Raw genomic sequence first — 26,376 nt, forward strand, 5'->3', positions numbered from 1 at the left:
ATAAATGTCTCACTCCATCATCACACACACTGTGCTCGCAGCACTGTTGTTCCTACTTTACAGATGCGGTAATTCCGTCTCCACTCGCACAAGTCTACGATCAGGGTAGAACCAGGGTAGAACGAGCATGTAGAACCAATGAGGTCTCCACGAAGAGAGGAAGAGATGTGTGGGCCAGTGACCCAAGGGTGTGAATGCCCCGCCCGAGGCCCAGGGCACCACACTTGCAGTGAGTCAGCGTCGGACCAGCTTCCCGGGGCTGCCAGGGAGGAGAGATCTGAATCCAGCCCAGGCCCAGATTCCCCAGCAGCTCTCTGGTCTAAACCAAACCCGCCAGCCGCTCCCAAAGCCTAGAGATCAAGGATCTTGACAGCTCCGGACACAGCTGGAGGCAGAGGGAGATGAGAACCAGGTTCGAACCCCCAACCCCCTGCTCCTTCCGGTACACCGAGGGCTAGTATGTATCTCGGGCACTAGTGACAGAAATCACACCAGCAGCCAACACCGCCTGTCCCTACTCAGGCCAGACACCACGGTGTTTTCAATGAATGACCCCATTAAATGCTCAGAGCTGCCAGGCACAGGTGGACGGGGAGGCAGGAGAGACAGGCCGTACCAAGTTGCCTCTCTCACCTGAAAGGTTGTGTGAAAACTCCTGGCGCTAAATATAAGCAGCTGACAGGCCCACGGACTTGTTACAGTTTATTCCATATACTGTACTTCAGTGGCTTTACAAAAATGAATTTCAACAGAAAGGTGATTCTGATGCTAATTCTTAAGTTTCCCAGAAGAGTTAAAAACCTTAACTGAGATGGTTTAAATCTACTTTTGAGATGCAAATATAAGATATGACTGGTAACTATGGTGAATGTTAAAATAAAAAAATTATTACAGTAAGACACACTGCCATGAATCCTCCCTCAAAAATTCTCCCCCTCACTTTGAACACACTGCTCTCATCATTCCTGCCACTTCCTGCAGCGGCTCTGGAGTGCTCTTTCCTGGGGGTCTTCAGTTGTGCTGTCCCGGCTGCCTCGATGCATGCCCTGAATTGATTCAAAATGTTTCCCTTTTATGGTCATTTTGACTTTGGGGAAGAGTCTGAAGTTGCACAGTGCCAATCTGGTGAATAAGGTGGATGAGGACACAGTGTCATGTTTTTACAAGCTGCTTTTCCATCGGATGGCACTTGGCAGCAGCATTCATTCATTCAATGACTCTTTGTAAAGACATGAAGGAAAGAGGACCCCAGAGCTGCTTCAGAAAGTGGCAGGAACAACAGGGTAAGTGTGTTCAAGGGAAGGGGAGGACTCTGACGAGGGTGAATGGCAATATGTCTTTTACTGTGATAATTTTTAAAAATTTAAACAATCAATGTGTATTTTGATCACCCCTTGAACATGTTAAAGGGGGAAAATACTCCTTATCCAAGCATATGTAAAATGAATAGTTCTTTAGTAAAACTATCACCTACAACTGTAACTTGAGTATGCCAAACAATAAGGAGGAGGCTGAGGCAGGGTCATATTTTCAGTGCCCCAGCCCCTGACTGCTCATCTGTTGACACTAAGGACACAATTCTTAAGAATTAGTGTCTTGCAATTACTAAAAAGAAAAACTTGCTAGATTTCCCAAAGTTAGTTGTACTTGAGTTCACAATGACATCTTTGGGTTTTAATATCACCTTATTCCACTGATACAACAGCTTTCTCAAAGACATTTCTACCTGGCATTTTGGAGAACTTAATATCCATCTGCCCCTCCAGATTGCAGTTTTATTAGTAATAAGGTTAGAGGTAATCTGAGACTTCTTTTACTTCAAAACGTCTGCAGTATTACTGTTGGCTGGGTTGGAAAGGAATTCCATTCCTCCTCTGCTCATTTCACCCTCCTTTTCTTTTGTCCAGCTCTAGTTATCTCCACTCAACCTCAAACACTTGTTTTTTCTTCCTACAAATCCTACCTTACCAGCCTCATGCATTTATTAGTAGCAGCAATAAAGCCATTTTTTCCACTCCATGGAAAATTACGCTCTTGGTATGAAGAGAGTCCAGGACAGAGAGCATTTGCATGGAATTATGGTGTACGACAGGAGCTGAGGAAGTAGAGGACACACACACGTGGCTTAATATTCTTTAGCAACACACTGGTCATCTTTCGTGTAGGGATTCTAAATAGTTATAAATTTAAAACTCGAAGTGCTGCAAAATCTAGACTAAAGTGGCAAATATGGTAACTGATGTTGATTATCTAATGACGCTAACAAAAGTCTGGCAAGGATTAAGATACAGCTAATGCTCTGGCTGTGCTTTGTGCTTTGAGATGTAGATGTAGATATTTTAAATTTGGCTGGGGAGATCTTGTTTCTTTTTCCCTTTATTTAGGAAAGTGCTAGAGAGAAATTCATTTAAAAGACTTTCTATTCTCCCAAACTCTTAATATAAAATATAAACAACATATGCTTAGGTATTCCCTAGAGTCCTGCAGTGGCAGTAAAGAAAAGTTATTTCCTATTTTACCTGGGCAGAGCCGTGATTTTCCCCCACTTCTCCACACAGAATCTTCTGGGGCCGTTGCTCCCTCGAAGAGAAGCGAATCCTTCATAGGGAATGCTGGATGTCCCAGTAACAAACTGTCAACCCAGAGGAGAGGGGAAAGTGAAGGCGGAGGTACAAACCCTTCCCAGGTGTGCAGCAACCTGAACACTAGCATTCTGGCAGACAGGGAGGAGTTCATGACACCAGGAGAGGGGCTCTGAGGGCTCACAGAAAATAAAGACCCCCATGCAGCTGGCCCGCTCAGCTATTCACCTAGGTAAACTTCTCCTGAGAGACAAATACAGTGAGGGAACCAATGAGCCCAAGTCCACTCAGCATCAGCCCTTCATCAACTTGGGATGAATTTTTTTTTTAATTGAGTTTCTGGGCCTGCAAATCTGAAGTCCAGACCCTTAACACAAAGGAGCTCAGGCCCAGGCTACTCGTAAGGCTCTGCCTGGTAATCTGAGAGGCCTCCTCCTGTCTGATACTTCTGCAGCCAACTACCAAGTGCCCTGCAGAGGTAGAAAGGTGACAAAAGTAATGAGCTCATTTTCTCAATGCTCTTGAATGTCACTGTCTTGCTAATTCACGGAAGTCAGATGCCAGGGAGAAAGGCCTCTTTATCAGGAGCCGGGTCCCTTAGGACCGCACAGCATCTCTTTCTGGCTGCAAAGGATCCTGGGCCTCCTCCCGAAGGAACCCAACTGTCCTTCAGGTGGAGGCTGAACTGGAGTTGACCCTGTGACCACTCAGGAAATGCCTTGATTGGAGCAGGGTCCATGCAGTCCTGCAGCACACAACTATGCAATCAGAAGAGGATGGAAATGGAGTGTCCCTCATTTCCAGATAAACATGGTACACACTTATGGAGAACAATCAGAAATTATTTAAAGTAGACACTTCCCACAGTAATATTACTGCCCTGAGAGGGTGCATAATGACATCTCACCTGTAACAACCTCAGCCGCTGTTCATTGTTGAACCTTTCCACGGCAGCCCAGAACCACCGGATTACGATATGATTGTCATGGTAACCTAGCGAATCAATCAGGAAAGCCCGTGTTACACTGACTCTTCTCTCTTAATTCACAAGGGTACATCACAAAGGACAGCCCAGAGAGAAGGCGTCACCTTGGATTCTCTAGACACGGTTTATAATGTAAGGCTGGGGAACAGCAGTGTAAATAGGGTCCTCTGAGTGTAAGCAGTTAAAGGAAATCAAGAGATCTCTGTTTTCATTGAGTGGCCACCAAAGGGAAACTAGTGGCAAGAAGAACAACAAATGACTGATGTTAGCTGTACCATTCCTGAAAAATATAGCTGCTGTTCCTGGAAGAGCTTAACTCTTCCGTCATTCATGTAAGAAGTAATTTTTGCTACCACCGTGCCAAGCACTGTGCTAAGCCTGGGGGGACCAAGACAGAAACAGACCCCCACTGGGCTACTGCTAAAGGGGGGACACATTAGCTGAGTAATTTACACAAAGAGATACAGAACTGAAAGCTACACATAATATTCATATTTTATAACCAAAGAACTTTCATACTGATTTATTAATAAAAAGGGAAAAGTGACCTTTAATTCCTTCAACCAATAAATTCTAACTATCAACCAAATTTTACTTTTACTCCACAGCCTGGCAGAATTTAACAAAATGTCAGAAGTATCATCTTGCAGGTGGGCCAAGGCGGGGGTTGTGGATTCTAAGGCCTCTCAGTGAAAATTAAGTTCCGGGAGAAGGCCGACAGGATTAAGGTGCAGTTACTGATCCAGACCCGCAGCTCACCATAGTTTATGTGCACACAAGCTTTAAGGCTGAGTCAGCCATCGAATAAAAAGGATGGGAGAAACCATTTTACTCTGGATGTCTCCTCACTGTTCCATAGCTGTAGGACCTAAGGGCCTCTCGCCCGCGTCTTTGCCTGGAGACCCAAGTGCCGGGTCAGCAAAGCTGGGCTGGGCACGGTGACACATGGGTTCCGTGTCGTCTTTGGTCAAGACTGAACTATCTGGAACTCATGAGGAGCACTCACTCTTGTCTATAAAGCAAGCGTACTGATTGGCGCTCTGGAGCATTCACATGTCCGGATCTGAAGGACCCCCCTTCCTGCTTGTGCTAAACCTTCTGGGAGAAGGACTGAGCATGTCCTCGAACTCTCCACCCATGGCTGCCCGTGAACACGGTGAGCGGAGCACAGCTCAGCGCAGCTGCTCCGCCATTCAGTGCCAACAAGGGGGGCAGCTGAGGACGGGCCCTTATCTGCTTGCTCCCGGGCAGTGATAAGATTTGGTAAGATTTGCAATTCCACACGGTGGTCCTTGATAAGTCAACCTGGGTGACGCAGCTTTACACCGCGTTAATACTCAGGCTGACTGGGTAAGCTGCACTGCGATCAGAACTTCCTGGGGGTGAAAGAACAGGCAAATAATATTGATGGTAAAATGTAAGTTACGGAGCATACCAAGAAATTACGTTCTAGTTAGTAAAAATAGTCTGGCTACCAAAATTATAAAAACTAAAGCTATATAAGGTTTAGACATGGGGCCAAGTGGAAAACTTATTTCAGCAAAAGAGCTTCAGAAATAGCACCAAGCACGACTGCAATTTAACATAGCTTTTGAGAGAAAGCCAGCAAGCAAGGCCAGCTGCACACCAGGGGAGGCTACCGGAGCCAGGTAGGGGCAAAAGCAAAAGCAATTGGGCGAGTGTTAAGCTGTTTTTTCACCCCAGACTTGTAAAAGCACTGTGGCTGCTGTTGTTGAGCTGCTTCAGTTCAGATAACAGGAGATCCGGTCAGCTCTCAGTTTACCCTGCTAAGTGACCGTCCTCTGTGCCGGGCAGTGTGTGTTTTGCTGGTCAAGTTCAGAAGGACTGCTGACTTCTTCTATTCTGAGTTTAAAAAACAGAACCCAAACCAGAAAACAGCTGGTATTTGTGATGAGTTTCTGAAGACTTTCTAATGTGCAACAAATTCCCAGAAAATGTAGACTTTGCTTGCTTAAAATTATTAGACAAAACTAACCCTTGATTACCATTAGGTCCCAGATAGAACAATTAAATTTCCACACCTTTGGTCCTCGTTACTAACCGAAAATTTGTACTTATTCACAGAAATCCACCTCTAAAGCTTTCTACTGAAACTAATCTTGCAACAGCCTCCTTCTCAGCCGGACATAGTACTTGAATTTGGCGGGGCTTTGCCCGTGTACTTATTGCATATTGAGAACTGTGTGTTTTCGCAGTTAGGTGTCTCAACCATGAGCTGCAAACGGTGAGTGGGTCGGGTCAATGGGCTGGAAGAAGCTCTCAAGGTGAGTTTTAGAATGAGGAAGGACTGATGGACAGGCGGAGTCGGACCAGCAGGCTCTCAGCTCCTGGAGCTGCAGTGATAGCACCGTGAAACGAGTGAGAGTTCCCATGGACACAGTGAGGACTTACAACACCCTCAGGCGGGGCACACGGTCCCACCCCCCGAAAGATGAGCAGCTGGGAGAGCAGGGAGTCTTTCTCGTCCAGCGTCTCCAGGGAGACCGCATCAGACCTATGGTTAGGGTGCAAGCATGTCTGTCTGTCTGTCTGTCTGTCCTGTGCCCACAGCAGCAGGCTGAGCTCCGCCTCCCTTAACTGGGACCTAGACTCCAGCCATCTCTAACTCGAAGTTCACCTCCTCTGTATTCCGTGTTGCTTCTCCAGTCACTCAGGTCTATTTCAGCGGTGCCTGCGATGACCAGTTCCAGTTCTCTTGCATCAAACACGGAGACCAGCCTGGCATCCACCACCTGCGGGATGAAGAGAAGACAGGGCATGGCTGGAGCACCCGGAGAAACACAGCCAGTCACTGAGCTTCATTGGGAAAAGGAGGCGTGGGGCGTCTTGGGGATAATTGGGGCACCCGGGTCAGCGCCGGAATCACTGTGAAGTGCTCTGTAAACATGGGGTGTTGCTAACGCACAATCTGGTGAGGCAGTCGAGGCAGAATCTGTCTAGTGCAAGGCCATACCACCTGGACACCTCCGATCTCATCTACCTCAGAAGCTCAGCAGGTTAGTCCTCAGATGGGAGAAGCCTTGTTTCATAGTGGACCACTGAAGAAAGTATTTGCTTTTGGCTTTGAAAAAGATCTAACGCTCCTACAGAAAAAGTCTCATGGAATACGTGTGATGACCCATCCTGGTGCTCAACTATTTCCCAGACAGAGCACGAGATTTGAGTACTGTATCTAAGCACGAGTCAGAGTCATGACCTCAACATAACCAGTGGTCACGCAAGCATCAAATGCTTCTTGCAATGGTGTCCTAACATCCATTTCAGCAGCCTCTTTTGACAATGGCATTACAATTTCATGTGTGTGCTTTTGAAATATGGAGGAAACGTTGGACTTCTGAAATTAAACAAGAAATGAGAGTAGCCAGAGCACAAGAGGAGACGGGCGTCCCACACAGGGAAAGCGCTGCAGGCCTCCTGGTCCAGGCCAAGCCCTGCAGGCTGGCACGCTCACTCACCTCATAGAAGCCACGCACCAGGCTCTCGGTCTGCTGTACCACGCCCCTCTCTATGCGCCACTTCACCATCCTCTCGATGTACTCCTTCTTGTTCTTCTCTGTCACCGGGATATTGGCGCCCCCAGGCTTCAATTCTCGTTCCGTGATCTGAGATTAGAAAATAAGAGAACTGACCAGAAGGCAACAGGCTCGATGTCCTAGCTCTGCTGCCCACCCCACCCAGCCCAGGCAGCCTGCAGGCAGGCGGCGGGTCCCACACTCCATCTCCTGTACAGAGGTGCTCAAGGCACCCGAAGGAGCTGAGGTCTGAGGCCCAGAGGGCTCCGAACACTGCCCTGCAATGTTGCCTGCAGTGGTCACATGCTTTTACATGCAGAGGAACTGGCTCCACATACCCACTACCGTCTGAATGTTGGACAAAACCCTTTCCACAAATTCCTCTAAGATTTAGAATCAACTACATCTACAGTCAGTACTGAAGATCTACGTAAGCAAGCACAATTACCCTCAAGTGCATATTAAATGGAGAGTTTTGCAAAACACATGGAATTCAGAAAACAAGCAAATGTTACTGCCTTATAAGAACTAATACATAATTGCTGAAAGAAGTCCTTTAATCTACATTTCTACCAACTTTGAAATAAATAATCTAAGTTCTGTTTGTAAGCCTTCTCCGAAATACTGTTTACATTACCTCAGTCTCAAAACAATCCATTTCAGTTCTGCAACCTGAATGAGCGCTAAATGCACATGCCAATTCAGTAACTTCATATCAACTCTAGGACAGCATAGATTATTAAAAACCATATTCTCTATAAGCATACAGTTCTTATACACAAGCTATGTGTTATCATATCTTTTGTGGATATCTTGTTTGGATATAAAAGGACTGCTGCTTACAACATATGAAGGCTTATTATGATCTATAAATGAGAACACCTTCATTTTCAGTTGGCATCAGAATAATCCTCGCAACCAAAAATACTATAATTGAGTGCAATCCTGTGTTTAAATCGCCCAAAAAGCCACAAATGAAGAAGCACCCGCTCTGAGCTATGGAATTAGCTTTCCACCAGCCACAGCCTCCAGCGACCCTGGCCAGGAACGTGCCAGTGAGCCCGACACAGACCTGACCAAACACCTCCTCGTTTACAGTGAATGTGAGGTCCAGGATGTCGTGGATGTCATTGTCTTTCATCCACTGTAGGCTCTGGTGGAACTCTTCATCCAGGTACTCGAGATCGCTGAGATCACACAGGCTGAGGTGACAAACAGAAACAAACACGGAGGCTCAGCAATGTGCAAAACCCAGAGTAGTGGAGGAAGGAACCAAAAATCAGTAAGAGTAAGATCAACTCTTTTTTTTTTTTGTACCGGGGATTGAACTCGGGACCTTCTGCTTGTGAGGCAGGCAGTGGAACCACTGAGCTAAATCCCCAGCCCTAGATCAACTTATTAAGAGGCAGTACTACTGAAATGTCCTCCGTCAAGCCCAGTAACCAAACCAGTGAAGTAATTCACAAGCCTGGCGTTGACGTTAACATCCGGATATATAAAATGCCACAGGGACAGCTCAATCTGTCCCCTTTCTACATTCAGAGGTGCACAGGAGCTGCTACGGACACCATCACCCACAACTGGTCCCAGGTCTCCAACTGAGCTTGGGTTGACAACTTGGATTCAATATGCTTTTCTGGCTCTGTTATACCACCTTGAAATACTGTTCTCCTAATGTGAAATTCCTTATGTATTTCAACACCGTGCTTCAACTTTGTTTTTCGTGTTTTTAAAGACGAGGTTCTGTGGCTTGTGTTCACATACACTGCCCATTTCCTCACAGTTCTTATTCTGTGGTTCTGAAGACAGTAAGCCAAAGAATCTCTCCACAATTATAACAACCATCTCTTTCTACCCTTCCCTTCTTTTTCATCACAGAGACAGGATCTACATGAGGTGGGCCGCAATTGTCTGCCCTGTTGCAAGGTGGTGTAATTGATTTGCTACAGCTGCTTTGAAATTTCCCTTCCCTCAGCTCCATTGCAAGGGTCATTTTGTTCTAAACAGTTATTGGGCACCAGGCCTCTTCATGGCGACTGGATGAGCTGGACATCTCCCGGGAAGGCAGGCACACAGTGGGGAAGCTGGTATAAGGTGGCAAATGAGAACACAGCACGGACGTGTTTACAATTCACATGATTTCTAAATGCACCTTCAATTTATAATAAAGGTACAGAAAGCTGTCAGAGCAAACACAGGGACTTTGCTTTTACTTGGTGATTCAGGGGAAATTTTTCAGAGCCGAGGATGCTTACATTGAATCTTGTAGGATTTTAAAAGATAGGGATATAGAAAAGGAAGAAATGAGAAGGAAGTAAAGAAGGAAAGAATGGAGGAGGACAGAATAACCTGGGCCAAATGCCAGGGCCAAGGGCAGAATTCTCCAAGGGCAGGGGCAGCGCTAAAGCAGCAGCTGCAGGATGATGTTCGGTTGGCAGGGCTGGAGCGTCCCTGGGAGTGGGCCCGGAGCATCACCCACAGGAGCCCCCCCTGAAGGGGCCCTGGAACCACGTGCTCAGATGTGAGGGTGCGAGGCCAACAGGTCCTCTAGAAGTCACGTGTACACGGTTATTTAAAATGGGACAGAGACCAACTGATACACTTCAGTTACCTGGGTAAAAACAACACCAGGGTTCTAATTAAGAGTGGAGAGAATACAAGTCTGAGAATTATCTAGAAAGCAAATGTAGAAATTATTAAGTGGCTTTACTGGAACAGGCTATAAAGAAGGACATCTAAAATAGGGGTGGCAAACGAACACATGACACAACCGACTCACTGATGCACAGCCCTGAGGGCTGCAAACCGAGACGATCGCTCAGGGTCCTGAGTTCAGTGGGAAAAAAATGGCACAAATGATGTGTGAACCACTCCCAGGAAGGGGGTCAGAGGTGGGAAGGAGAAGGACATGTCCCGGGCACCTGCCACCCTGTGAGAGGGTCACCTTCCGGTTTCTGATCGGAGTGGCCAAGAACACCAGCCCTGTAACGGAGGTGGGACACGCAGGGAAGGCATCATCTCAGGTCCCAGGAAATGATGAGCTTGGCCTTCACCGTGCCGATGCTGAGGTCCCCGTGAGATGCCCAAGTGGAGAGGACCAGTGAGCACCGAAGGAAGGCCGAGGGGACCGGTTTGGGGTCCCAAGGAGGTGGGCAGGTGAAGAAACTCACAAACTTCTCCACATCCACCGCCGAGTGGGCAGGGCAGAGACCACATGGAAGGAAGCTTCAGAAACCCTGAGGCTTCAGGGCCAGTCGGAGCGGAGGAGAGGGAGAAGTCAGAAGAGAACTGTAAGGGCTCGGTGCCGCTGGTGCCTGGAGAAAGAGCCAGGGAAAAATGGGGGACAGGGCAGGTTCTCTGCAGAATGGTCCCGGGGGTCGGGATGAAAAGTGCTCTGTAAGTGCCTGCAGCACTGCTGGTGTGAAGGAAGCCTGACCAAGGCGTGTGGAGGGTGTGGAGCTGAGGTCCTGTGAACAGCTGTGAGACCCCCCTTCCAGGAAGCCACGGGGCAGAGGGGGATCCGAAACGGAGAGAGCAAGTGGCCTGAGAGAACGGGACCCAGCAAGAACTACAGGTGTGAAACCCCACAAGGCAGGCAGCAGACGCTTCCCCGGACCCAGGGCCACGAGAAACAGTCTGATTGCTTCTGAGTGAGGTTGACGCTTCGGTTTTGCAGAAAGTGGTTTGGGGCCACGGTGAGAGAATGCACGGGACACAACCAAGCCAGGACTCAGTGAGTGCTTTCTCCCCGCAGACAGCTGCCTTTCACTGCCTGGCAAATGACTCTGGGACAGGAACATATTCTACAACAATTGCAATCTTTTATCATCATAACAATAAAGAAAAATGCTGAATTTCCACCTGCCGTGATACATTACTGTTTCGCATATAGGAAGAACTCAAGAACAGTATGGCACTGTCTACCTTAACAAGCAGACCAAAAATAAAATGAAAACAGAACAAAGGAGAAGGGAAATCTGACCAACAACAGGCAGTTGAGGGTTTGAATGAGGCAAAATATGAAATGTATCTCAGAAAGCATAAGGGGCTGTGAGTCACACAACTAACCACAACTATTCCATTAATAATTGGCATTAATACCACAGGAATTCCAGGGCTGTGTCTGAAGTGCAATTGTTTTGAGGAAACATGTGTTGCAACAAATGAGAATTATTCAGAGCAAAGCTAAGACTTTGGCAGGAATAAAGGGTCAAGAACCTGTAACCATATTTAAAACTGTATTACTTTCCAAAATCACAACCAGTATTCAGTTTAACAGCAACGGATTCGAAACACTGAACAGATAGCAACTCTGACAGAAGACTAAAGATTCTTTTTAATAAAAACTTGTTTTTGTTTTGTTGTCCTGGAGATTGAACCCAGGGCCTTCACCAGGAGCAACATCCTCAGCTCTTCTTCTGATTTTAAATTTTGAGACAGGGTCTCGCTAAATTGCTAAGTTGTCCAGGCTGGGCTGGAATTTGCAATCCTCCTGCCTCAGCCCTCCCACAGTGCTAGGAATACAGGTGTCACCAGGCCCAGCATAAACAATGCAATTCCACATGTTAATTACCAGAGCAATAAAAATATTCTTACATTCTGAGAAGAGCCTTATAAAAGGGCCGTGTGAAGAAGGCATCCAACAAATACTGGTGTATTAGTGCGAGACCAAGGATCCTCCCACTGAACCGGAACCTACGAAAGAAAAACACGAGACAGCGTGCATGTCAGAGCAGTTTCTAAACGGTTCTGTTTGCTCTCTAGAATGGCTCCAGCTCTAACCGTCTGTTTGTCCAAGATTAACTGCAGATTAGGTCCCTGAGCGTTTGTGTGCACTGTAGGTTGTGTTTTCACTAGCCCATGATGCACATCTGCTTGCTGAAGAAACGTCTGCCGATGAGACGCAGTTCTCCCCCACCTGTGTCCTTGCCACCATGTGGTACCCACTGTGACCACACGAAGCCCCCATGAGCACTCTGGCGACAGGTCCCCAACCCACTTCAGGAGACACTGACAGGAGGAGACCGGGGTGCAGGGAGGGTGTTGCCCCCTCTAGTCTGCATGCACGAGTACTGGCTGGGTTTCTCTAGGACAAACAAATTCTTTTGAGAAAAGCCACATTCCAGATTGAGAAAGTTTCTATCCCTGTTCTCTCTCAAACCCAGCTCCTGGTGGTAACCATCACCAGGCAAGAATCATGCATGTGGACATTTCGGGGAGTTTCCTCGTGGGGCATTCTGTTCTCCAAAATGTTGAAGTTCAATTCTATTCTGAATCAACTCAGAGACTTGATTCCAGGTCTGTTCTGACTGGATGTGCTGTCTCCGATGCATGTGCACTCACTTTCTCTACGAAGAGTGCCCCAAGGTGGGACGCCTTCCAAAAGTTTAAACACACTGGGACTCAAACTGTCAGTGTGTAATTTTAGTGTCCAGCAGCTTTGTTCCTATTTCCGCTTCTGTTGGCACACCTGTCAGAGCCGGAGTGAGGAGGACTCCAAACTGCAGCTAACCGGAGGCTGGCTTAAAGGGCAGATCTCCAGAGCTAATGCCTCTGCCCATCCATGCTGACCCCGTGACCCAGGAAGCTTTCCAGAGGAGTCCTGGGCATGTTCTTTCCTTGCAGTAATCAGTGGACATGAACAGGAACTCATTGATAGGGGTTGTGCATATATTTAGTCTACAAATTCTGGGATTAAAGATGCAAAGAGCACAATTTGAGATTCCCAGAATAAATACCTGCAGACGGGACTCCCAAAGCAGTTTTCCGTGATGATTTTGTGTGATAGATGAGGAAAGAGGCAACCCCCGGTCATGGGCACTGCGTGTGACACTGTGCTCCGGCCGTTGACCACCAGATCCTCTGGGTCACTGACCCTCCCCGCCGGCCACCCCTGGGCCAGAGCTCCCGCTGCTGGGTCCCTCCCACCCCAGGGCCAACCACTTCCCCAAGGGCCACCAGAAAAGCCGCCAGACCCCCGTGTCAGGCCCTGTCCTCCTCCCTATCCAGCGCTCAGATGCCCACAAGTGCACAGAGGGGCCTAGTGGTCTTGCCCGGAACCTAAAATCATCTATAGCTTGGGAAAAATCTTTTGACTTCTACTCGACTCAGTTAAAACTGGTCTCTTGTAACATTATCTATACCTGGAGACATTATCTACAGCCTGGAGACTGCTTGTGGATTTCAATTTGACAATAAAAATTATAGTCAAATGAGATATTTAGCTGATAATGATTTTCTCCAAGCAAAATGATATTAAATGGGTGCTCCTATTAAAAACCAGCAAACAAATATCACAGAAAATCAACCGAAGACAAATGGGGGGGGGTTCTTACCATTCATGGTGATTGTCTACAAAAGCAGACATGGGGCTTATCTGTACTGTGTATGTGTCGTTGGCTGAATATTCAAATAAGCCATAATAGGGGTTAAAGAGCTCTCTGGATACCAGGAAGAAAAACTCTCTGGAAGGCCCACTGTAATCCAGCCTGTTAAAAAGAAAATAAAATAATACTTAGCTTTTATTTCTTTCCTAGGTATTAGGGATATTTTCTCCTGAGCCCATCTTTCTGTAAAATGCTCATTAAAGAGAATTGTTTATATATCAGGCCTGCACAAAGTAAACTGAACAAATTCCTGATTTCACTGTGCCTTGTGCCAACACAGTGACCTGCACATTTACGTGCAGTGCATCCAAAACTAAACTGTACATCACATAATGCAGAAGACAGGCAAATAGCAATCTGGATGGATACACACAAAGATAAATCTTCTAAATATCGGAAGTGTGGTTAGGGGAAAGAAGGCTCCCAAGGGAAACCAGTGGGAATCAGCTGCATCCAGTCGCAGGATGTGGCATCTCCTTTGGGTTCCTGGAGCCTTTCTGAAGGACAAAGGAAGAAACTTCCATGCACTGGAGAGAGGAGACTATGGATCCAAGGCCCACCCCACCTGAGATCAGAGGCAAAATACAGAATGATAGAATCCAAGCAAACATTTCACATTGTGAAACACCACAGAAAATTACAGACAAGGAGGGTGAGAGGTACTCTGGGAAGAGCCTGGGACCCTAGCACCTGAGCTGCACTGTAAATTCCACTGTTCTTACGAGGACTTCAGGGTCACAGTGAAGTAGAGGGGAAGAGTGTGTTAGGTTTGAGGAATGACAAGCAGCCAACAATGCCAAGAGCAAAAACTGCAGTAAAGAGGAATTCGCAACCAAGCAACTGGATATGCTAAATTTAAAATGGAAACTATGAAGTGGATCTACCCTATGATAAAGTGGACAGAGATTCAAGGAGGGGGGCAGCCATGGGAGAGTGAAAGTGACTGTGAGGTAGGATGAGGGTTGTGGAAGTCTCTCTCTCTCTCTGTTTACTCTATGGGTATTAGTGCATTTTTATTTTTATTTATTTTATTTTATTTTTTTAAGAGTAAGAAATTTACTGGGGAATAGAAATGGGGAATAAGAACAGTTCCTGAGAGACAGGAGGGGTCCCAAGTGGGTTGAGGAGCCCACTTCTCAAAGGAAGTTTTGTAGAGCTAAGTCACGAGGGGTGGGTACAACGTGGGTAAAAACTATAATCAACCAATAGATTACAAGTATAGTCGTTTGGGTAATATTGAAGGACTAGGTGTTCGGCATCAGGACCTTTTCCCCTATAGCAGCCGCCCCACAAACCAGGTGTGGTGGTAACGCCTGTGTATGGTCCCTGGGAAACTCAGGCAGGAGGATTCTGAGGCACTGTGGAGTCCACCTGGAAAATTTGAGCATACTAAACTACATTCCCAGCCTCGAAGAGGGTCTCCCTAAGTGGCTAAGCTGCCCAAGCTAGGCTCAAACTCTTGGTCCTCCTGCTTCAGCCTGCCAGGGTACTCGACTCACGGGTTATACACCATCACATGGGGCTTTTCTTCTGTAACCCTTTAGAGATGTGAAGCTATTCTTAGCTTCCAAATTTGGCCTCCTGTGCCCTGGCTGGCCAACTCCAGCCCTAGGACATGGCTCCCTCTCTGGAACACATTTGGAGCACCCCACAGACAGGGAGACTCTTTACCCCTTAGAGAAATTTTTTTTTTTTTGGTACTGGGGATCAAACTCAGGTCCTTGCACTTGCACAGCAGGTGGTGAAACCAAGCTAAATCCCCGGCCCTTAGAGAAATTTTTTTGAGACAGGGTCTTGCTGTGCAGTTCAGGCTGGCCTCAAACTCATGGTGATTCTCCTGCCCCAGAATCCCCAGTTTGGGAACTACAGGCATGCGCCACCACGCCCGGCCTCTAATTCGAGGAGTTGTGACATCCTAACAGGCCTCAACCAAGGTTCTGTGCTCCATCCAGGCTTCCTTACTCAGGCTGCAGATCTCTGAGCTCTTTCAAGCACTCTGCCAGCCTGGTGATACCTCTGAGCAGCAGTATCCTCCACAAGTCACACACTGACCGGGCTCCAGAGCGTTCTACCCTCCATGAGGAAGCCACTCCCTAAGGCTCCTTGGCCCCCTAGTTTCCTTCTGGAGGTGTCCTAGGCGGCCTTCCCTCTCCCAGCCAGCAAACCCCAGGGGTTCTTCGGTGTCTGGCTAAGGGGCTGGGGAGGGGCGGCAGCCAGATTACACCCATGACCTTGAAGTCAGTGCCTACATCCACCCTTCTCACTCACAGCGAGGGAATGAGGAGGAGGCTTCCATCATCACAGAGAAGATCCCCCAAATGGACCCAGTCATGACTTTCTTCCCCAGTGCTGGGGATTGAACCCAGGGCCACTACACCGAGGTACAACCCCAGCCCTATTTTTTTTTTTTTTTTTTTTTGGTACTGGGGATCAAACTCAGGACCTTACGCTTGCAAGGCAGGGGCCGGAACCAACGAGCTAAATCCCTGGCCCCCCCCCAGCCCTTTTTTGAGACAGGGTCTCAGTGAATTGCCCAGGCTGGGCTCAAATTTGTGATCCTCCTGCTTCAGCCTCCCAGAGAGCTGGATGAACAGTCAGTGTCAGTGGATGGGGCTGGAAGCACTGATGGGGAGAGGACAGGAACATGAGCCTGCACTCCCCTCCTCCCTCGTGAGTCAGGCTGGCCTGCCAGGGTAAAGGTCCCGCTGCTGGGACGGGGAGAAGGGAGGACGAAGGCTCCTCTCTTCCTGGGTCTTACCCCAGTCCTGGCTGGGCCAGAACCCTAAAGGTGTCCTACGTCTTCCAAGTGACTTGACTGTCGCTTGGCTGACTGTCTCCCCCTCCGCCCGCCCACAGGGACCAGCAGCTGCTTCCCGCCAAGGCGAAGGCGGGGCAGAGAGAAGACTGTGGTCTCCGTCCCTTTTCCCATGATCCCCTGGAATCCAGGAAAGGAGGTGCTTGGTGGAAGTGAGTGGTACCTGCCCCGCCTGGCTCAGCCGTGCTGCAAGGAGGAATGTGGGCCCGGGCACACAGTAGAGCAGGGTGTGGGCAGCCCGGTCCTCGCCGGCGTCGGCATTCAGAGACCCTTGTTGACGTAGACGTAGGACAAGCATTCTCCAACCTTGGCCTTGACAGTGTCCCGGAGCTCTTGTTCCAGACAGGAGACTGGCAACTCACATGTCTGTGGGAAGAGCTCACATGTCTGTGGGAAGAGCGCACATGCCACTGGCACCACGAAGAGGACGCATCCAGACAGCGCGGCCTGAGATGGCGCATGCAGCACCTTGGCTTTCTTCATGAAGTCCAGTTTCTCCAGCCTTTCCATGATGACCGGCAGCAAGATCATGCCAGGAGCCGCCATGGCAATCTGGGAAATAACCACTTGGGTGATGCCTAGGGCCGCAGCTCTCTGGGAATGGCCAACCTCACTCTGGTTCTTGTCCTTCACAGAGATGCCCTGGATGAGTTCGTGCTGTCGCATCACTGGGATATTGACACAGTTCGCAGCAGCCACGGCAGTGAAGGGCACCCAGCAGCACACCAAGGGAGGAGCTCTCTGACCGATGTGGGGGACGCCGCATTCCTGTTAGTGTAGTTGACCAAGGCATTGAAGGACTGGTTCACCCACTGCCAGAAGATCACCGCTGGCACGGTCCTATAGAAGTGGAGCATGAAACCTGTGATGATCATGCCGCCGGGGACCTGCAAGGACATCAGCTCGATCACGTTCATCTTCTCCCCAGTGTCGGGGTGGAAGGCCGAATCACACAGCTTCTTAGCATACAGAAGTTGCTCCCCTTGGGTGCCCGGGGGCACGACACCCATCCTGCTCTGCTCCACCCTCGCCTTGGCCTAGTCCAGCTCCCACTCTGGCTGCAAGACGCTCCGGGGGTCTGTGATGCTCAAGAAATACTTCACTTGCCCCAGGAACGAGCGCTGGTCCCAGCGGGGGTCATCGATGTTAAAGCCAGACAGGTGACCCCCCATCGTGCCCGCGCCCAAGACTACAGACTCTGGGGACAGAGGATGAGGGTGCCCCCAAGTCAGACACAGTGACAGATTACTGGGCCCGGGAAGGACGCCCCGAAACAGATGCACCAAAGGCAGCGCGAGCGGGGAGCCAGGACGCAGAGCACCGCCAGCTGGGCCGGCCCCACGCCCCAAGCCCCACGCCCCACGCGGTTGCACACGCTCCCCGCCAGCCAGTCACCAGCCGGGAGGCACCCACCGGCCACGGAGGCCGACAGTCCGCCAGGCCCAGGGAACGAGGCCAGGCCCCGCCCCCGCCACACTGGCGTGCGCCTGCGCAGTGGAGGTGCGCCAGCCCACTTGCGCTGTTAATGCATTTTTAAATGAAAAAAGAAATCACCTGATCTTTTGCGGTGATTCTGTGACATTGAAAGGGATCCTATTATAGGCAGAACAGAGCTGGGACCAGAAAGCAAAACAAAAATGGCCTTTATCTGCTTGAGAATAGAATTGAATTTACACCATCCAGAGGTCCACTATGCACGAAACCACCTCTCCAGTCTGCCGCGTCTGAACACACATGCTGTTATGTACTTAGTATCTTTCATCAAGTCAACTCCAGACTTGTTTTTTCAGTGTAACCATGTCTTACACAATATTTACGGAGTTTTAATGTGCTCGGTTTCTTCTAATACACACGACGGAAATGCATACATGTTAAAATCCCATCCTCGCGGTGGGTGAAGTCGTGCACACCACCAGCGACGTCAGGGCTCATGCTGCACTGCCAGGAAAGGTACACGTCAGAAAGCACTCACAGCGCTCTGGGGCCACGCAGTCTGCGGGGACGCAGGGGACCTGCCCTTGGCCCTGACTGGACACAGCTAACCATCCTGAGGCTGCCCTGGGCCGCAGGGGGTACAGACCACCTGTGCAGCGCCCCTCGGCTCCTCCCGCCGGGCCCGGTCGGAGCTGAGGCAACCGAGGCCAGCAGAACACTTCTTCCGCCTGAGCAAGCCTCGCATACTCAGAGTCCTTCTTCCAGCAACACCGCAGTGCAGTTATGTGTGGGGCACTACTCTGGATCTTCAAGACAGGACAGTTTTCGGACAGTCAGCTTCTAGAGGAACTTTGGCCGTGTCCCTGACCCCAGCCTGAGCTCCTCTGCTGCCATCCAGCTCTGTCAGGGCAGGGCAGGAACCTGGGCCCCTGGGGGACCTAAGGGCGACCCGGACCCGGGCACGTGACCTCCGCACGGAGCTCAGGGAAGAGCTCCGAGTCCTGCACACCGTGCTCTACGGGACTCATAAGGAACCTGTCCTGAGCTAAAGTCGCAGACCTTCGCCCTCTGCTGCTATCCTGCAGGACTCCTCACAGCTGCTCTTCACTAACGGGACCAGCAAAGACCAGCGCTGGGCTGCGGCCACCCCCTACCAGCCTTACAGTCTCCGCAGAGCCAGGGTGGCTGAGCCAGAGGCTTTCAGCAGTCAGCCCGGCGGGGCCGTTGTGTTACACGAAGCCCGAGGCTGGACGACACCTCTCAGGGAGCCGACTGAGTCGGACCCCGAGTTTATTGTCGGTGGCTTCTCCCAGCCGGTCCCTCAGTAAATTTTAAATGTTTTTCAGGACTAAAACTATACTGTTTATTCGGCAAGTTGGCAGACTGCGGCCTGTGGGCCAACATGCCCCGCCCCCTGGTTGGTCAACAGGGTTTTACTGGGCACAGCTGTCCCGTCATGGGCCGTCACTGCCTGTTTTCCTGACAGCATGGCAGAGGCCAAAGGTGCCTCAGAGAATGCGAGGTGACAGAGGCGGAAACATGGAAAGATGCTGGATGGAGCGACAGGAAGAGGGTCGCACAATGCCCATATTCAGTGTGGACTGCAAACACATACTAATAGATTAAAAGAAAAAGTAGGGGAACTGCTACTTTATTAAACAATTCAGCTCACTATAAACCTCTCCCTTAGTGAAGAGCCCTCCAGGAAATATGCAGTGGCCACAGCTACCCGGCCGGGGCCCTCAGTGCCCATGGGTTTGCCGCATCTCTGTCGGGCTGGGCTTGCAGGCACACCAAGGGCCACCACACTGCAGGGGCCCCGACCACTGAAAGAGCAGCTGTTTCCTCAAGAGAACCATGTGAGTTAAACAGGTTTGACTGGGCTTTGGGTTGGAAAAGCCAGGCTTTCTCTGAGTTTGAGCTTTGAGGGTTCAAATCTCACTGCACTGAGCAGAGCGCATCACGGCGACCCTCTTCCGTGCCTGCCTCCCGCGCCTGGGACCGTGGCCGCACAGACAGCCTCGCTCTTCCCAGGCCCAGTCCAGGAGCCGGGCTCCCTGATTACCTCTGGAGGAACCCAGCCTGTGCACGTGGCTGCTCAGCATCTAGCAGGGAGAACAAACTATGAGTCTGCTGTGCGGCCGGCAGCAGCTCAGTGACAGGAACAGCCATGCCCACCCCAGGCCACAACTCAACGTGAAAACTGTCAGAAACCGCACAGGAGAACCACGTTTGGGAAGATCGCTGGGCAACGTCTTCTAACGCGGTACACTTTGTCAAAACAACAAAGACCTCAGCCTGGTTCTTTTTCTATGATAATGGATGGACAGGGCTGATGAGAAGACAAATTTTTCCTGAGGAGTTAAACCGAAAAGTACCCCTCCCCCTAGGGAGAACAAAGCCAATGGCTCCACCAGGAGGAAATGGATCTTAAACTGGTCAGGTTTGTATCTGCTGTTTTTAACTCCAGCTGCATGGAAGGAGTCATTCTAAAGCTGAGACCATCTTTAGACTTGTTTGATTATGATCTGAAATCCAGGACCACCTATGGGAGAGTGAGTATGCATCATAATCCCGATTCCAATGTCTGTATCATGAGTCTAGCAAATTTAATAAAACATGCTGCAGCAGGGCACTCCATGCATGTGGTTCCTGTGATGTCTTAGCAACCTCTTCCACATAAGTAGTTAATATGACTCATATCACAGGGATTGTTTGTTTCATTCCTGTTCTGCCAGTTCAGTTGGTTCCACAGCTAAAGGCTTGGCAAGGAAATGCAGAAACTCTGGACAGCGGGTGTAGCCGCAGGACAGCTGCATGGAGGGCAGCTCCGAGGACGCGCAGACATCTGAAGGGTGCCGGCCGCTCCAGACTCCAAGTGTGGACAAAGCACGGCAAACACCAGCATGTTGCTAGGCTGGCACCCCGCCCCTCCCTGTGTTGTTAGCAGCAAAGGATATCTGTTAAGACAGTGAACTTTGACTCTATCTCTCGTTCCTTATTTTCAACTAAGAATGGCTGAAAACAAAGGACCCAATGGAAGCAGACCCTACAGTGGGGAGGACGGCAGCTGCAGGAAGAAACCATTTCCTGCAGCTGGCTCAGGCCCACACCCCTGCCCTCCACACCTTCGGGTTCCCCGATGTATTTATAGCAGCGAGGCATTCTCCCGAGCCACAGGGAGGCCTGGGTGGTGAGTAAACTAAGTGGCACTTGGCGTTTACAGCCCCAAGCCTAGAAACAGAAGCCCTCTTTTTTTTGCAAAGCACAGGTTATTAGGTCAGCCTCTGAAGGTCTCTTTGTGTTAGAAAACAAGCACCATCCATCTTAAACTTAACTTGGAGCTTTGCAGATTTCTGAGAAGTCAATGGTCAAGTTCAGGACCCCAGCAACTTCTAGAGAGGCTGTCCACAGTCACGTCCAAGGACAGCGGGGTCTGTCAGCAGCCAGGAAGCAGTGAACTGGTCCAGGTCTCACCCACCCTGCTTCCCCTTTTGCTTTCATCGGCCCTTCTCAGGAGAGAGCTGCAGCAGGAGCTGGTGGGAAGATGCTGGGGAAGTCCTTAGCCCTCTCGCTGTCTGCACACCTCTCCTCCATATTCTAACCATGGCTCTCAAAAGACAGAGGACTGATGTCACACTGATGGGACCTCTGGCAGAATGAGCTCTTTCTTCCTTCAATGAAGGTACCTTTTACAGGGGGCCAGGGAGAAAAGAGGTGGAACCAGCGTAAACATCCTCCCTTTAGCCAGGCCATTATTTCTTTATCGTTTTGAGTCTATGGAAGTTAATGGCCCTGGATGCCTACCTAGCTAACTGGACATCGCACAAGCTTTCATTGCTAGGACTCTTAACTAACAAAAATAATAACACAGGAGAATACATAGCACCTATTTTATTGCTCCCTTCCCTAGAGAAGCAACTTCCAAACAGACTGAAGCCCACTAGAAAAGGCCAGCCTTTTGTGCAGTTTCTCAAAACATTCAATCTCCATGACTTGGTTTCCAGCCACATTATCGACTGCCCCCTGCCCCAGCAAGAAAACCAAATTAACTTGGGTGGAAATTTTAATGACTTAACGACTAGACCAAAACTCCCAGCTCTAACCAAATTAACCACTGATCACAAGATAGCATGTAAAAACCATCTACTCTGTATAATGCCAAGCATAACACAAAATATGACTTTAGAAATAATAGCTTTCAACTAAGACTATACATTTGCATTCAAAGACTCCCAGATAAGTTTTTTTTTCCAGATAAGTTTTATATTTTTGTAACTGAAGATAGGCATCTCCAATATCAATTTGTAGCCATCCTGTAAATTTCTGACTAAAATTTCCCAATACTCTTTTTATTTCAGGAACAGTCTATGTATCATAATTCAGATCTATGCAAAGAAATACCTTAAGCAGAGTTGAAGTCTCTCTGAATCTGCAAACTCATACTGTTTTGGAGGGCAAATAAATGCATCATTCATCAAAGTAAATCCCCCTTTCCTTATGCTTTAGCTAATTTATGGTAAAGGAAGTGTGACGATAGAAAATCTGTCACTGAGAGGGTAGCAATACAAACTACAAAGTATTAATCCCTCACAGATAATGTTAAATTGACACGAGATAATATTTTTCACATCAATATCCCCATGATTTGTACTTTCCACAGAATTTGCTCTATGGCCTCATTACTCTCACCTCAAGCAATGACACAACCAAAAGTTATTCTTGGGCAGTCCCTGGGGAATAAGAAACGTCCCTGGGGAAACACTCCCTAAATCTCCCCATTTGAACATCTATTTTCTTTTAATAAACTATATTTTAGGATAATTTCAATTTACAGAAAAGCTGCAAAGATTGTATAGAGAGTTCTTGTATACCCTAGACTCAGCTTCCCATTTATTAATATCTCAAGTTAGATCTTTTGTTATAACTGAAACCCTGGGATAAAGCCTCTAGCTTCACTTTCAGAGACAGGGAGCTGAGCGGTACACTCCCATTAGCTTTGCTGTAGGTAACACCTCTGAGGTAGGTAGGTACAGTCACTCAAGTTGCTTTTTAGGAATCTGGAGGGCACTTTTGTCTATCTCAAACTGACCCTTCCCTGGGACCTGTGCAAGTGTCCTATGGTTGACCTAAGTGACCTCAGAGACCCAAAACCCCACCCTCAGATGGCGCTAAAGCTGCCATTTTCTGAGCATGGGCCTGTGAAGAACCATGCAGGTGGACTACACACTTGCAGACAGACTGTTAACTTGGCCTCTCCCTGGCTGCGATTTCCTTTGCCCTTACTTCAGACCACCTTGTTCTGGACCCCTCAAATACCCCTAAACGCTATTTTCATGGAGGTGGATTTGAGACTCTGGGCTCCAGCTTCCTCGTGTTTAGTCCTCTCATGACTAAACTTTTGTAAAACTTGGCCCTTCAATGATTGGCATACTGCACAGTGGGAAAAAGTAGTAACATAATTAATGAACCAATTCTGATCCATTAGTACTAGTGAAAGTACTAATACTTCTCCAGATTTCCTTAGCTTTCACCTAATACCGCTTTTTTGTTCCACAGTCCCTCCCAGGATATTACATTTAATTATCATGTCTCTTCTCGACTGTCAATTTCCCAGACGCCTCTGGTTTTGATGACCTTTACAGGTTTAAAGAGTACTGGTGAGGTATCTCCCACACTGCCCAGCTGGGACTTACCTGATGTTTCCTTCATGGCTGGACTAAGGTGATGGGGTTTGAGGAGGACACCAGGAGGTTAAGTGGTGTTTTCATCCGTAAGGTGAAGGGTATGTTCTATCAACAAGACTTGGGACTACTGAGCTGACCCTGATCACCTGACTGAGGCAGCACTTTCCAGCTTTCTCTACTGTAAACTTCCCTCTCTCCTCCCTTTTCCATGCTGTACTATTTAGAGGAAAGTCACTATGCACAACCCACACTTAAGAAGTAGAAAGTTAGACTGAGTTTTTTGGGAACTATTCTGCACAGGAGATTTAAAAATTCTTTTCCATCTATTTATTTATTTATTTATTTATTCATTCATTCATTCATGCATTTAATTAGCATGGAGATGTACTTCACGCTTTGGGTTAAAATCCAACGCCACTTCATTTGTTTTGCTGCTCAGATGATACTGGCTTAGCCACTGGGAGTGCTTCTGGGTGGCTGTGGTGACTTCCAACAGCCTCCATCACTGCAGGCTTCCTGAGAGCCTCTACTTTCTGCCAGGTGCTACCATGTGTTTCAGGCTGTGTCCTTTTATTGTCTGCCCTAGTCCTAGAAGCAGCCATCTCTCCATCCCTGGCGCTTTTCATTCATTAGAAACCAAATCTTCAGCACCAGATACCTATGTACTTAATTTAAATACCTACTACTAGACCTAGACATGAAGAACTTACAAAATGACACATTTGGTGGGCATTAAAGTTGGGGAAGGGAACATAACAAAAAACTTCCATTTTTATAGTTCAATAAAAAATCTGGGTAGCTTTTTATCTTGGATATTTATTATAATCCAGAAAGAAATGTTATGATTGCTTCAGGTGACAGAGGCAATGTGTTTGAAAGGGTAGAAAGGCTTCAAAATCTCCTTAATTTTATGTAGTTCTAAGGTTCCTATTTTTCAGCAAGAGTACTGTTGTTATCTTTCCAAGCAGTAAATGTATTCTCAGTGTCTCAACAGCAAAATAATGTCACTATCTAATAATCTGTATATATCATGCTGGAATGACTAAGCCAGAGTCCAGAGATCCAGCCTCAATAAGCCATACAGCGGCAACAGAGTAAAAGATGACTCCTGATAAGCAAGGCCACATCTAAATGCCCTCTCCCTTGTTTTCCCTCAGGGCCACAGGAAGTAGACAGGTGATAGGGCCCAGAAGCTCTGGATATCAGAGGGAATCAAACTCAGAGGAACCAGCTCTACTCAGCCGGGAACCTCCCTGGGAATTCTTCTCCTCAGTCCAGACCACGGGAGACCTCGCTGGGATGGCCACACCTCCTAAGCAGCTGCTCCACTCAGAACGTAGGGATCATGCTCCTCGAGTCTTCCCTCTGCCTCTGAGCTCTCAGCAAGCTGGGCTGGACACGGGCATGCAGCCTGTGGTTCCAGTTCCTGAGGAGACTGAGGCAGGAGGATCACTTGAGCCCAGGAGTTCAAGGCCAGCCAGGGCAACATAACAAGACCCTGTTTCAGGAAAACAATGTACATAAAAAAAAACCAAAAAACACCCCATGGTCCAACAATGAAAGAGGCAGCTGGGGGCCTGCAGGAGGGAAATGTCCTCATCACACCAGCCTGGTTCTATAAGGCGATGCCAGGAGTCCCGCGCACACCTGCATGAGGTGAGCAACATCTGTCTCGGTTGCCCACGATGCACCTGCATCTCCAAGATGCTCCCAGCCAAGCCCATCTATGCACATCGGCAGTGAAAGGCTCGAGGTCAGGCAGGCTTCTGCCCAGACTCTGTCACCTCAGGTAATATTTCACTCTGTTCATGGCTGGGAGACAGTTATCAGTCACTTGCTGGGATGGACGGATGGTCCAGTGGGACAAGAAAAACTCCAGAGCAACCACAGTTCAGGACTTAGGCTTCCTTCCCAGAGCTGGCCCCAGAGTCCTGGATGAAAAGACCACGGGCCCGGGCTTGAGTCCAAGTTTGCTCTCCCCTAGTTCCTTTAGCACAGGCAAGCTATTTCATACTTTGAAGTCTCCATGCCATCAGCCATAAACTGAATGGTTCTGATGGCTGGATGCTACAACTATGGCTCAATAATCTTCCTTATTCCTGGACACAAGTGGCCCTTGAATGATCCTAATCAACAAAATCAAAGAGAGCACACCCAGAGTTCAGACAGCTTGGAGGGCGTTTCTTAACTTCTGTGTCGTAGCTGCAGGTACTGAGAAGAAGGTACTGAGATGGCACCAGTAAAGGGTGGTGGCCGGGAGGGATGCGAGCTGTCAGTGTGAGGTGATCTACCCCAGCCTCACTGTCTACCTGGGCACAACAGACACTGTGTGGGAGTCTGTGCCCCTTCATTTCTTAACCCTTTCTGGGGTGCATACTCAGGGCAGAGTCACGGAGGGTGCCCACACTTGCTGGTAGGGAGCTGCTTCGTGGGCAGAAAGCTATGTTGGTGGCTGTTCCCTTGGCACCTGCGGCACCTCCCAAGGCAAGAGAAACACTAGGTGGAGAAATAAGGGCCACCGCTCCAGAGCTACTGCTGTGGAAGTCTCCTGGTAGAACAACAGCAGGAGTCTAAGCCGAGTTTCTGAAACAAGAGGCAAGGCGTGTTCTACACGGCACTCAGGGCAGCAAGGAGACCACAGATGTTCGAATGCAATTACTTGGTTTTTGACCCTTGAAGCCCCACTTTTTTCTCTTTAAGAGAAATGCAGAGAGAAGAAACCAAACGAGACTTCTGCCCTCCAAAAATAATCTATAGTTACGAGTTTTAACCCAAGAATCTCTATGTCAAATGATTTAAAAACCAGAGGAAGCCTTACCAAGAAAAAAAAAAGCCAACATGTTCAAGCTTATGAGAACAGCACTTCCTGCCAGAAGGGTTTCCTGTTTCAGGCAACCGCAGCGCTGTGGAGAAACATCCGCCCATGGCCGCAGCCTTCGTCCCTGCCACTTGTC

At 48.7% G+C, this 26,376-nt stretch overlaps 1 protein-coding gene and 1 pseudogene across 19 annotated transcripts in view; both read right to left on the bottom strand.

Moving 5' to 3' along the window:
- Positions 1–26,376, bottom strand: part of Hecw2 (HECT, C2 and WW domain containing E3 ubiquitin protein ligase 2) — a 356,226-nt gene that overhangs the window by 17,609 nt on the left and 312,241 nt on the right. For 17 of the 18 annotated variants that reach the window (XM_021247748.2, XM_021247752.2, XM_087202670.1 and 14 more), the window contains 7 exons: positions 13,436–13,588; positions 11,697–11,795; positions 8,173–8,302; positions 7,044–7,190; positions 6,206–6,320; positions 3,490–3,575; positions 2,520–2,632 (listed from right to left, as the gene is read on the bottom strand). In XM_021247748.2, coding sequence (XP_021103407.1) covers positions 2,520–2,632; positions 3,490–3,575; positions 6,206–6,320; positions 7,044–7,190; positions 8,173–8,302; positions 11,697–11,795; positions 13,436–13,588 — 843 coding nt within the window. Of the gene's footprint in view, positions 1–691; positions 2,096–2,519; positions 2,633–3,489; positions 3,576–6,205; positions 6,321–7,043; positions 7,191–8,172; positions 8,303–11,696; positions 11,796–13,435; positions 13,589–26,376 lie in introns of those variants that run through there. The other variant, XM_021247750.2, reaches the window with a different exon arrangement.
- Positions 13,610–26,376, bottom strand: LOC147820982 (sideroflexin-2 pseudogene; annotated as a pseudogene). Its single transcript, XR_015447867.1, has one exon. The product of XR_015447867.1 is annotated as a sideroflexin-2 pseudogene (transcript).

Source organism: Heterocephalus glaber, unplaced genomic scaffold, assembly GCF_053883595.1.
Source record: "Heterocephalus glaber isolate CG9 unplaced genomic scaffold, H.glaber_assembly_v1.0 deba00001779, whole genome shotgun sequence".
Classification (NCBI taxonomy): Eukaryota; Metazoa; Chordata; class Mammalia; order Rodentia; family Bathyergidae; genus Heterocephalus; species Heterocephalus glaber.